The sequence below is a fragment of the Aulonocara sp. 'chitande type north' Nkhata Bay genome, linkage group LG14 (assembly GCF_057382095.1).
Source record: "Aulonocara sp. 'chitande type north' Nkhata Bay isolate Kocher_YH1m ecotype deep benthic linkage group LG14, A_spYH_male_GT1.1, whole genome shotgun sequence".
Classification (NCBI taxonomy): Eukaryota; Metazoa; Chordata; class Actinopteri; order Cichliformes; family Cichlidae; genus Aulonocara; species Aulonocara sp. 'chitande type north' Nkhata Bay.
Window position 1 is genome coordinate 39166783 of NC_141357.1, and position 13146 is coordinate 39179928.

Sequence of the window (13146 nt, forward strand, 5' to 3'; positions counted from 1 at the left end):
AACGAAGAAATCAAGAACGGGCCAAAGTTTGATAAAATAGCACAAAAGACAAAATTGTGTCCAATACTGGACCTGATGCTGATGAGACAATAACCAAAGGTGGAGGTTGACTCTGAAATAAATTTAAGTAAAATACAAACAATCTTTATGATGCACCCTTTGCACTCTAAGGTTGCCATATTGGCTTTTTCATATAATTTCATATAAAAAGGGTGCCAGATTAGCTCAGTGGGTGCTCAGCAACTATGTGCTGCATGTAGTGGCCTGGGTTTCAGTCCGACCCTTTGCTGCATGTCTTCCTCTCTCTCTTTCCCTGTTTTCCTGCCTCTCTCTATCCAATAAAGGCTAAAATGCCAAAAAAAATAAAAAAAAGTTAAAATTCTGGTGTGGTGTTACAGATTTCACAGCGCTCTTAACGTGTCCGATCATGTTTGGGCACAGTAAGAGTAACCGTGTATTCGCCTCACATACCACTACGTGTGGATCATTATTTTCTCTAATAACCTGAGCGGAGTCGATATGTTGGTGCTGATGGATAAAAGGCGCGCGTCTATCAGCCATGCGCTGCAGGAATGCGCTGTTTGTTTCCACCCACCATGTGTTAATGGAGCTGGAAGCCATGTTTTCATTGTGCACTTCAGATAAGGACAGCGTTAATGCGGTGTCAGAGTCCGGGCCTGATCGCCGTGATTAGACCTGTAAACAGTTCCTGTCTTTGTTCTGCTTTGGGGAGAACCCGGTTCATGCAGGAACGGCTGAAAGCTGCAGATGGAGGCTTTCTCATAGCTCTGGTGGAAGCTGGTTCTGAGATGTTTCCAGTTTGGCTTGATCTGAGTCCTTTTATTAAGGATGACTGGAACACATGCATCCATAATTTTTGTGTGTTTGTCCATCGTTGTCAGATTATCAGTTAAAAAAAACGGTTGACAACATAAAAACAAACCCAGGTCCAAAAAAACTGAGTTTATGAGTTTTGTTATGTACCATTAACAAAAATATTAGCTGGCACCTGTTGGTGAGCTGCAAAATCCTCCTTTGCACACCTTTGTTGTTCACTTTTTAAAAGGAATAAAACCTGCAGCTCCCGCTGGCATCAAACGCCGGCCGTCAGCTCCCGTTTCCTTAAACTGTGACAGAGCAGATCATTATGAGCATTTGTGAAAGCTGACTCCTGCGGTGAGAGCGGAGCCTTAAGAAACTGGTGGTGCTGTAATAACAATAATAATATTGCTTGTTTTGTTTCTGCCTTACAGCAGCTCTCTGTCTGTCAGTCAGGACATGAGCTCATAGGAAAACACCCACAGGAACAACCAGCCTCTATTCCAGCCAGAGCCACAGCCTCACCTCTGCTGGGGCCCCCGTTACTGGTTCAGTGACACGGGGCCGGTTTGGAGTGCGCAGTGTCACCCTGTGAAGTCCAACAGTGGTTCAGTTTTATTTATACAGCACAGAACCTCAATAATATTCACCTCAAAGTGCTTTATACTGTGAGGCAAAGGCCCAACAATCAGACGGCCCCCTATGAGCAGCCGTGTATCGCTGATCTGACGAAAAGGCTCTGCCTCCCATTCTACAGGGTGCGCCATTTATATGGATACACCGTCATAACATGGGAATGGTTGGTGATTTTAAAGTCCTGTTTGTGGCACATTAGTATATGTGAGGGGGCAAACTCCTCAAGATGGGGGGTGACCATGGTGGCCATGTAGAAGTCGGCCATCTTGGATACAACTTTTGTTTTTTCAATAGGAAGAGGGCCATGTGACACATCAGACTTATTGGTAATGTCACAGGAAAAACAATGGTGTGCTTGGTTTCAACGTAACTTTATTCTTTCATGAGTTATTTACAAGTTTCTGACCACTTATAAAATGTGTTCAATGTGCTGCCCATTGTGTTGGATTGTCAATGCAACCCTCTTCTCCCACTCTTCACACACTGATAGCAACACCGCAGGAGAAATGCCAGCACAGGCATCCAGTATCCGTAGTTTCAGGTGCTGCACATCTCGTATCTTCACACCATAGACAATTGCCTTCAGATGACCCCAAAGATAAAAGTCTAAGGGGGTCAGATCGGGAGACCTTGGGGGCCATTCAACTTCAACAATGACCAATCCACTTTCCAGGAAACTGTTCATCTAGGAATGCTCGGACCTGGCACCCATAATGTGGTGGTGCACCATCTTGCTGGAAAAACTCAGGGAACGTGCCAGCTTCAGTGCATAAAGAGGGAAACACATCATCATGTAGCAATTTCAAATATCCAGTGGCCTTGAGGTTTCCATTGATGAAGAATGGACCCACTATCATTGTACCCCATATACCACACCAAACCATCACTTTTGTTGTTCCAACAGTCTTGGAGGGATCCATCCAATGTGGGTTCGTGTCAGACCAATAGCGGTGGTTTTGTTTGTTATCTTCACCATTCACATAAGTTTGCCTCATCACTGAACAAAATCTTCTGCGTGGGTCATCCTCGTTGAGATGCTGCAGTAGCTGGAGTTTGTAAGGGTGCCATTTGTGAGTAGCTGATATCCACCGAAGGGATGTTCGACTAATGCCACTCTCCAGTGACATGCGGCGAGTGCTACGCTGTGGACTCTTGCTGAATGAAGCTAGGACAGCCACTGATGTTTCTTCATTAGTGACAGTTTTCTTGCGTCCACATTTTGGCAAATCCAACACTGAACCAGTTTCACGAAACTTAGCAAGCAGTTTGCTAACTGTAGCATGGGAGATGGGTGGTCTCGTAGGGTGTCTTGTATTGAAATCTGCTGCAATGACCCGGTTACTGCGTTCACCAGATATCAACACAATTTCGATCCGCTCCTCACGTGTTAACCTCTTCGACATGTCAATGGCTGTGAACAAAGAGAAACTTGTAAATAACTCATGAAAGAATAAAGTTACGTTGAAACCAAGCACACCATTGTTTGTCTTGTGACATTACCAATAAGTTTGATGTGTCACATGACCCTCTTCCTATTGAAAAAAAAAAAAAAAAAAAGTTGTATCCAAGATGGCCGACTTCTAAATGGTCACCATGGTCACCACCATAGCTGGACTGGCCATCGGGCATACCGTCCCATTTTCAATCTTTATCCTGGTGGGCCGGTCAGAGGCGGAGCCAGACATTTGAAACACCCGGGGCTTAGCCCTAAAGGGTAGTATTATTGTACATTATTGTACTTTATTGAGCCCCGTGGGGAAATTGCTCTCTGCATTTAACCCATTCACTCAGTGAAGCAGTGGGCAGCCATTGGGCGCCCGGGGAGCAGTGTGTAGGGACGGTACCTTGCTCAGGGGTACCTCAGGGTAGCTGTTAAGGGGAATCGAACCCCCGACCTTCCGATCATGGGGCAACCACTCTACCTACTGAGCTATCCCTGCCCTATGTATGCATGTGGGATTTTTTTATTTTTTATTTTTTTTGGGGGGGGTAGAAATGACTGAAAGATTAAGAGACTCTGTTTTGAGTTTTGTTCAAAAAAGAATGACTTCATGTAGGGAAAAATATATATCACATGTGCAGGACACCTTAAACTAGTTTTTTAATTAAGCAGCGAGGCAGAACAAAGTCGGGGCTGTATCAAGACACGAGGACTAAACCCCAATTCAACCAGACCCAGAACTGATCCGGAATTAAAACAGGACTACAACAGTTCAAAATCAGGACTACTGAGGACTTAACCAAGACAGAACCAGAATCAGAACTAGATGATAGCAGCACTAAAAATCATCATAGACCTGCACTACACTTATTTTTTTTAATTCTATCAAAGTCCAATATTTAGATTGAGAAAAGTTTATATAATTATTTAGCCTTGTTGTGCAAACAAGCTGCAGAACTTAATAAATATAGAATTTGAAAAATAGCAAACCTAAAAAGAAACACTAGGTACGAGATACATGAGGACCTGTGATACGCTGATACTTTTGGTAAACGACCATTTGACTAACACGTGTGTCTCACCTGCTCTTGTTCATCTCTGTTCCTCTCTCTCCCTCTCTATTCCTCTCTCTCCCTCTCTGTTCCTCTCTCTCCCTCTTTGTGCTGACAATCATCAAATATACAGTTGAAACCAGATATTTACAAACTCTTCAGATCAAAACACAAACACTTTTTTAATTGTAACATCAAATCAGACTAAATGTTTATTTTTTAGATAAATATAAAAACATATTTGTTAACTTTAAGAGTAAAGAGAGAAACTATTTGTATTTCTTAATTGTAAATGGCACCAAATTGTATTCAAACTGAGCCACACTTATGGAGCTCCACAGTTCTGTTCCTGGTGTTTTGGTTGACATCTCCTGATGTTCCCATGTCACAGAAACAGGCTCTGTGTTTTGCCTTATATGCATCCACAGGTGTGCCACCAATTTACTCACATGGACTCTACGAACCAATCAGAAGCTTCTTCAGCTCAGAATGGAATCGTCTGGAGTTTTCTTATTAATTTACAATAAACTTAATGTACATGTACTCCTAAATTTGATGAAAGTGATAAAAATAGAAGCTCTGTCTCTCTTTATTCTGACATTTAACTAATTCAAAAGATGTTTCAATATTTATCTAAAACAAAAGTTTACTCTAAATTGATGTTGTACAGTAAAAATGTTTTCTCCCTAAAGTGTAAATATCTGGTTATAAATGTGAATATCCTGCTGTGTACTGAAATCCCTCTTGTTTTGCATAGAAATATACTGAACAACATACAAAGCATAATATATAAAATAACATTTACCTGAGTTTTTTCTTTGAAAGAAGCCTCTAATGTCCATTCTTATATTTCAGTGCATTACTGAAACCGATTTAGTCGGGGAGGGTAAGAACTGAAAATATGAAATAAACACACGTAAGCTAAGACTCTCTAAAGAAACAGCATTAATAAAAATAGCATTTGTTCGGCTTTTCATTTCGCCATTTGTTGATTCACTTGAAGAGCAATAACGTAATATGGGTCAAGTGATCAGTTTCATATCAATCTTTCGTGATTCACGTCATATTTACATTATTTGTACAGTACGAATGCTTTGCTTTGGTACCTGCTCAAACTTAAGCTCTCCTTAGTATGGCTGGCTCCGTTTCTCCAACAGCGCACTCACAGGCAGCAGCTGCCCCGCCCCCTCGCTCAGTCGCTTAGTGCCTGAGCTCGGATCATACCAATATCAGGGGGGATTCACGCACAGTCGTAAATTCCCACAGTGTGCACTATGTGCTTCGAATATTGTGTGTACTTTTTGTTTTATACAGTTGTCAGCCAGACATCTAACTATGAAAAAATTACACTCCAAAAGACCCCGGGCTTCTGACAAAAAGACCCGGGCTTAAGCCCAGTAAGCCACACCCCCGCTCCGCCCCTAGGGCCGGTCTCTAGTCAAAATGCCCGGGCCGATTTTTTGTCCCAGTCCAGCCTTGTCTACCACCCATCTTGAGGAGTTTGCCCCTCACATATACTAATGTGCCACAAACAGGACTTTAATATCACCAACCATTCCCATGTTGTTACGGTGTATCCATATAAATGGCCCACCCTGTACTTTTAAATACTCTACGAACAACAAGTAAGTCTGCAGTGTGAGAGCGAAGTGATGGAGTGATATGGTACTACAAGGTCATTAAGATAAGTTGAGCAATGTTCCAGTGTATCATGTAAATAAGTCACTGATTAAAAAAGAGAGCAATGAAGCTTCCTGTGAGCTCTGTGCACGTCACAGTGTTAGAAAATCAAACAATATATAATTATTACATGTAATTAAATACTAGGATTTTATTTATAACCGTCTGCTCATAGTTTCAGAGCAGATGGAGTTTGTCTCAGCTCTCATTGGCTGAGAGGCCTTTGGGTTTTACCCTGCAGAGCGAAGCTGCTCTAAAGCTGATCAGAGATCAGCAGGCATGAAATCGTGATCCACTGACCAATCAGATCTCCAGAAAATATCCCTCAGACCTTAGTGCTCAGAGAGAAAGAGAGAGGGAGGGTAGAAACATAGATCCTTAGGATCAACTTGATCCCTTATTCGTCCAAAGCAGTTTCTTTGTTGTGTGGAACAGCTCACCCTCATATGAAGTTTGCATGTTTGATTTGTTCTTTGGTTTCTCTCAGACAGTTTAACACAGCTGAAATAAAACGGACTGTTTCCACTGGTTTCCCAGTATAACCAACCAGTCGCACTGCTTAGTGTGCACTTCAATACTTACATTTATACAGCGCCAAATCACAACAACAGTTGTCTCAAGGCGTTTTTTATTGTAAGGCAAAGACCCTACGATAGTACAAAGACAACCGCCTTGATCGAGCGCTTTGGCGACAGTGGGAAGGAAAAACTCCTTTTAAACAGGAAGAAACCTCCAGCAATAGAAAAGAGGAAAGCAAAATAATTTGCTGACTCCAGCAAAAGTCAGCAAATAGTCATAAAGTAGGGGAGGATTGTGACACCAGGGCTGCAGTTTCAATGGAAGCTTCGATCCTCGTTTGACACATCTGGTTTCAAAACACCAAAATGGCGACGGCAAAAACGCTCGTCACGTGACATCCATCTTTTACACTGTGTATGGATGTGTTGGGCTTCCTTTGGAGGCTGATGGAGACAAAACACAGAGCAAAAACACACTGAATGCTGGGTCACGTTGGCATGGTATCAGCGTCAAAGGTCAGTGTTGGTCAGTGTTGCGTTCACAGGTGGAGGAAATGATCGGATTCTGTCGGTTTAAAGTTGCAAACTCTGCACCGTGGAGCCACTTTAAAACTTTTGGTGAATTTGACCCCCAGAAACCCAAAACCGGGGTTGCATCACCACCGTGACGTCCTCCAGTGTTCTGCAGTGGGTTATGAAACTGTGTGCAGAGATAGTGGGCCTCTGTTTGTACCGAAGAAAAGGCCAATAAAGTAAGAAGAGGAGGAGTGAAGAGGGGAGAGAGATTGATACAGTAATGCTTGCTCTCTCAGTGTGGACTGATGGACCAGATCCCCGCTAAACATTTTGTTTGGATCGGAGCCCAGTCCTGCACACTGCTTTCAATTATCTCTCTCCCCTCTCTCTCTCCTGCTCGCTCGCTCGCTCTCTCACTCAGGAGTGTTTAGGGAAAAACCGAACTGGGAGAGGGGAGGGGGGAAACGTGTTTTCTTCTTCCTTCCTTCCCTCCTTTTTTCCTGCGACGCTCGTTCGCACTCCACCACAGAGCAAGAAAGAGAGAAAGCGGGGCAGAGCCAGAGCGCCGAGGTTTGGGAGTTTTTTGGCGATGCATCACACTCGCAAACTTTGACTCCAAACACTCGACATGCGGCGACTCTGCTGTTTCCTGTCACTGTCCTGCTCCTTCATCTTCTTCTTCACCTCCCTTCTGCCAGCCGATGGACAGACAGCAGGAGGAGGAGTGAGAGGAGGGGGAGGAGTAGAGACGATCCAGGTGATGTTCACGCCGACCATCTGCAAGGTGCGCTGTAGCCAAGACCGATGTGTCAACTACTGCGAGAGAGGCAACGTGACGACACTGTACAGCGGCGGCGAAGGAGGAGGAAGGAGAGACGGCTCTCACGGACCAGGCTTCAGAGTCTGTGAGTTGAAGCTTTAACTTTAAAGACCTGCATGTGAATAAATAACTCTGTCACAGAGAGGGACAGTGTCAGGTTCACTGCCATGTTTGCGTGCAGTAAATAATGCACACGTGCAGGTTTGTGCAGCTTGTCTTAAATCTGCTTCAAATTTAAATTCCTGCTGGAAGTTGGTGTAAAGCTTCCAGTATGAAGTGATGTGAAGCGATCAGCAGGATGTGAGCAAACTTTTATGTCCACGACATCCGTGTATTGTGTTGAAGAGATATCAGCTGAAGTCGAGTTAGGGCCAGCTGGTCTTGATGTAATCCCAGTTCAGACCACGAGATGGTGCTGTGCGACCACGCAACCTTTATATATGAAAATAATTGAGACGCAGAATTTCCCGTTCATGTCCCTGAAAACGTCGTGAAAACGCATTTGAGTCATTAATATGTTCTTATTTAAAATGGGCAGCGTCCAAATGTCCTGCAGAATCCTCTGTAGCTAAAAAACAAGCACTCACCGAACAAACACGAACCAGCAGTTTTACTGCGGGTTGTTTTTGACCTGCTTCACGTGACATGTGAATCACCAAAGGCTACATTAGCTTTGAACCATAAACCTCACAACAGCCATGTTATTGGTCACATATTAGTATTAACAAAGGCCCTGACAGTACAAACACGTCCAAAGGTCCAGTTCAGGGACTCCAGTTAGCTGAGGTGCAGCCGAGCAGACCGCTAACAGCCTCAGCCACATGTCAGTCAAAGAGCCCCCAATAATACAAATTTTAAGCCTTAATACAGTTTAAACAGGTGAGCTATAAAAACATTTTTTTGTGTACAGTTGTGATGAAGGCAAAATTATCTACACACCTAACAGATTGTGCATCAGGCTGTAAACATGTTTAGTTTTGCTGTAAAGTTTTGAATGGGAGTCTACGGGAACTGACTCACTGCTGACACCAGCCTCTTGTGGATGTTAAAGGAACTGCAGCTTTTATTAATGGGTCTGCTTAATTCTTCTGTCCCAGCCGAGTCCTCCACTGCTGGCAGTATCATCCGTTTTTGTGTTTTGTTGCCCATAAATAGCGAGGAGTGTTTTATTATCTTAATGCTGCTGGGGTTTCTTCTTCTTCTTCTTCTTCTTTGTTTGAGGAATCTGGACATTCTTTATAAATTACTGTAAGTGTTGTCAGATGATCTCTGCCTAGATTTACTTTGCTAAAGTCGGATATTGGACTCTTGGACTTGAATCTGAGGTAACATGAGAGGCTCAAACCTGAGATTTACAGCAAAATTTATAGCGAATGAGCTCAAGAAAATTCCAGCCCGTCAGAGATAATAACTCCTGCGCTGAACATTTGATCTTCACGCTCTCAATGAGGCTTCACGTGTGAAGCTGCTCCAGCTGAGTCATGTGACCTGCAGCTCTTTGATGGTTGGCAGAGTTGGGAGGCTGAAGCCCAGCCAGTGAATAGTTGTATAGTCTGATCTGATCCCTGGTCAGTGAGTGTTAATCGTTCCTGCTGGCAGCGAATCGGAGCTGTCAAACAGCTCAGGTGCTTATCTTAATTCATCCCAAATTTCACAGCAGAACGATTTGAAAAGGGTCAAAACTAATCAAAAATTAAACATTTCAATATTCTTTTCCATAGTCAGACCGTTAAAACCTCTCAGGAGTGGAAGCTACATGTTACCAGATAATCTGCGAATTTAAATTGAGCACTTTTTAAAACCTTCCCCAGCAGGGGGCAGCATTTTACCAACAAGCTTAAGGCCTCATCTGAGCCGGTATTACACCAAGAGAAAATGCAGTATTTACAGTATTAATTTAACTGTTTGGCAGTTAGTTTTGAAGCTTTGATTGAGCTAATCCCATAAATTGATTGTTTTCAGTCTTAACAAATGGCTCATTGGCTCCCTCTTCAGGCTGCTGATGCAAAAGCATTATCAGCTTTCATTTTATCAGTGTAAACATTATTAGAAGTTCAGCACCATCATTTATTGACTTCACTGTCTCCAGCAGTGCAAAGTTACCCCGATGTTTCCTGTTTTGTGTTTTTCGGTGAAACTGAGCATGGTGCTGGTGATGGCTGCTCTCCATTTGAATACCAAACGGTAATTAAGTTCATACTTGGATGTTTTCTAGTTTGAGATTAGCCTGTTTATGCAATGAGCTCTTTGGGCAGATGCTCTGCTATTAAGGCAAAGGTCGTGAACGCTGGACTGGTGTCTGTGTAAGAGAAGCGCAATCTGCTGATTATCAGATCCCAAGAGTCAGGTGCCCTTTGTATGAGATACTCAAGATTCCTGCAGAGCGCGACTGACTCAAAATTAGAAAATGACAATGCTTTGATTGTAGTCATCCATATTTTCTGAACTACTAGAAAAAGAGACCAGGAGTCTGCAGTAAATTGTATCAGTTCGCTCACGTAATAAGCTGTTGCTACATGGCTAACATCACCAGTTTTCATCTCACCAGTCTAGAAAAGGTGTTTAAAGTTCAGCATTATTGTTTATTCCTGTATTCTCTCCACGCTGTCTTGAGGGGTGGAAAGTGTTTGCTCTTGATTTTATTTATTTTTTTATTTTTTTTTTTAACCAAGCATGGTTTCTTTCCAGGTGTTTCCCTGGCAACTTTCAGCACCATACCTAAATTTCTTAGAAAGAGCTGCTGCCTCAAACACTAAACTCAGGAAGTGGCAGTCTGTTTGCACTAAAGGTTAACAGTGATAGCTGTCTGTGACTATTTGTAGGTCAGTAAACCATAAATCCTCCTCTGCAGAGCAGGAGGTGGTGGGGGGTGTACACCTGCAGATGTGTAGTTGTTCCTACCTCTGTTTTATGCTTTAAAGGCCTTTAAAGGCCTTGGTTTAGAAAAGGGTTTTCCACAAGGGTCTTTTTATTTTACCCTCATTGATGGTTTGAAGAGTTTGCGCCATCGTATTTTCATGTTGATGAATACCGATGGCTGTTTGCTGGTTTTCTGGATATTTGTGCAACAAGTGCTACATCTGGAGAGAAGGAAAGGAATCAGAGGGGCAGAGGGAGAAGAGTGACCACTGACATATGGCTTTCATTGATCATAAAAATAGCCCCATCGCACGTCCCTGTGTTTCAGAGGACATCATAGTAACTTAGTTTGTTGGAGAGCCAACCTGATGGTGACTTTCAGCCAAGTTTTAATCAAGCAATATAACTCTTATGTCACGGGGGGGGGGCTTTGCTTTTTGTCGTCATAAGGATGTCAAGTCCTCAGTATGCGGACTACAGCTCTTTGTCCTCACAACATCAGTAACACACACACACACAGCCCCGTTCAGCTATCTTAGTGAGGGCCTTCATTGACATAATGGTTTCCCAGCCCCTTACCCTAACCCTAAACCTAACCATGACCTAATTGTAACCCTGACACTAAAACCACATTTTCAAACTTGTGAGGACCGGTGAGTGTGTCCTCACAAGTCACTGTTGGTTCTCACAAGTATAGTAGAATGCAGATTTCGGTGCTCACAAAGATAGCTAGACAGGAACATGCACACACACACACACACACACACACACAGACACACACACACACACACACAGACACACAGACACACACACACACACACAGACACACACACACACACACACAGACACACACAGACACACACACACACACACAGACACACAGACACACACACACACACACATATGTGCCCAGGATATTTTGCTGGTGGTGTGTGAATGTTTAAACAGGCAGTGAGGTAAGACTGGACAGCAACACACACAAACACACACAAACACACACAAACACAAGGGAGGAGGTGGTGACATCATAGGGTCAGAGGTTAATCCCCCTGTCCAAACAGCTGTTCCCCCCATCAGCCTCTCTCGCTTTACATACAGACTAACAATCAAAACAGAGAAGCACACGAATGTAAAGGAAATCATGGGAGATGTTATCTGTCAAAACATACAAACCAAAGCAATAGAAATTCTACTAAATAAACTAAATATTAACATTTCAGAGCAACTTCTCAGAGCTGCTAGCATGGATGTCATTCCATTTGGACAGGATTAACATTACAGAGCGAGGTGGGGGATAATGTATTCCTTGTGGGGTTCGGGTAATTTAAGTCTATTACAGGAACTGGACTGTAACTGGGTAACCAAAACAGAAAGCAACAAAAGCCTCCATAAAGAGGAGAAAATCTTCCTGAGACTCTTAACATTTTGAAGTTTTTCCTCCATATCCCAATAACCCGATGACGGCTGTCTGCACATCCACGGGTGGGGGCTGGCAGATTCCTCAGCTACTTTTAATCACACTTCTTCAAGTAAATCCACCAGGCTAGCAGGAGCTGACTAAATTAGCTGCTGAACTGTCAGGGAGAGTTTGTGCATGTGCGGTTTGCTGCGTCTCACAGTCGTATCTGTTGTTCAGTGATAAATTCGGATTGCGGGTCAGGAAAAAACAAGCTGAGTGTGAGCTGTGGGAGTTGCTGGAGGTGACGGTCACGGTCACTGCGGTGTGGCAGGAAACCACACATGCTATTGTTGTTTTCTTCCTTCTTTTTTCACATTTATATCATAAGTGCAACATTTTTAGAAAGCTCCTGGTTTTGAAGTCCTATCTGAGGGCAGATGTACCGAGTTTCCATAACTGAAAAACACGGAGATGTGCGCTTTGCATTAGACGTAAAGGTTCTGTGGGTAACCTCCTTAAAACCTGTAAAGACACCAGTGACCGTGAATGTTACACTCACACAGGGGTGCTAAATAGTGTATGTAGGCAACGGCACAACCACAGTTACTGCAACCACGTGTGGTGAACTTGTGATCTTGTTGCCTTTCAAATTGGTGCTTTGACCAGGTCTGCATCAGCGTTGCTGCTTTACCAGGTGTAACAATAAAGTTTAACATCCAGGCATCCATGAAAACAGAATTCATGAAGTTTAACAGAGTTAGAAGTTAGCAGGAAGTTAGCTCGCTAGCTTCCACCTAAACATGATATAGCATGTTCTGACTGAGAGATTTCTGAAAGAATTCAAACGTACATCTCTGCTATCACTTCCAACATAAAGAAGAGAGAAAACTAAACAGCAGTGACGTTCGTAGGGTTACTGAAGTTGGGCTAGCTGCTATATAATGATGTGTTATGTGATCGCTAGCTACACAGCTATGTTAGCATAGCATAAACTCACTGAAGCTGGAGGATGAACGCTAACTTTTTTCCACTCGATAAAAGTTAACGTGAGTGTTCTCGGTGGTCAGGAACAAATGCAATCGCATGGCAGGATGCTGTAAAAGGACCAAACTTCAGTCGGGAGAACAACTGAGATAATCCATCCACAATACGAAGTTAGTCATTCATATACTGCTGCATGGGCTGGGCTGTAGTTACATCGTAAGGTTTAAAAACTGAGCTTTAAAATGAACAGAGAGGCCGACAGTGATCACTGACTGTTTTTAGGGGCTTGTTCAGATTAAATAGAACAAGATACAAAGCATTAAAACATGTTAAAAACACAACAGCCATAATAAACGCAGAGTAGTTTGGACCCGGAAGCAGGATTCATACATCATCACTGAAAGACTGGATAATGACACGCT

The 13146-nt window shown here is 43.1% G+C and overlaps 1 protein-coding gene across 1 annotated transcript in view; it reads left to right on the forward strand.

Annotated features, from left to right (window-relative positions):
* The window catches only part of ltbp4 (latent transforming growth factor beta binding protein 4), a 61078-nt gene that overhangs the window by 15716 nt on the left and 32216 nt on the right, over nucleotides 1–13146 (forward strand). The window contains exon 5 of the mRNA XM_086262528.1: nucleotides 7361–7567. Within this exon, the coding sequence (XP_086118654.1) occupies nucleotides 7361–7567 (207 nt within the window). The remainder of the gene's footprint in view (nucleotides 1–7360; nucleotides 7568–13146) is intronic.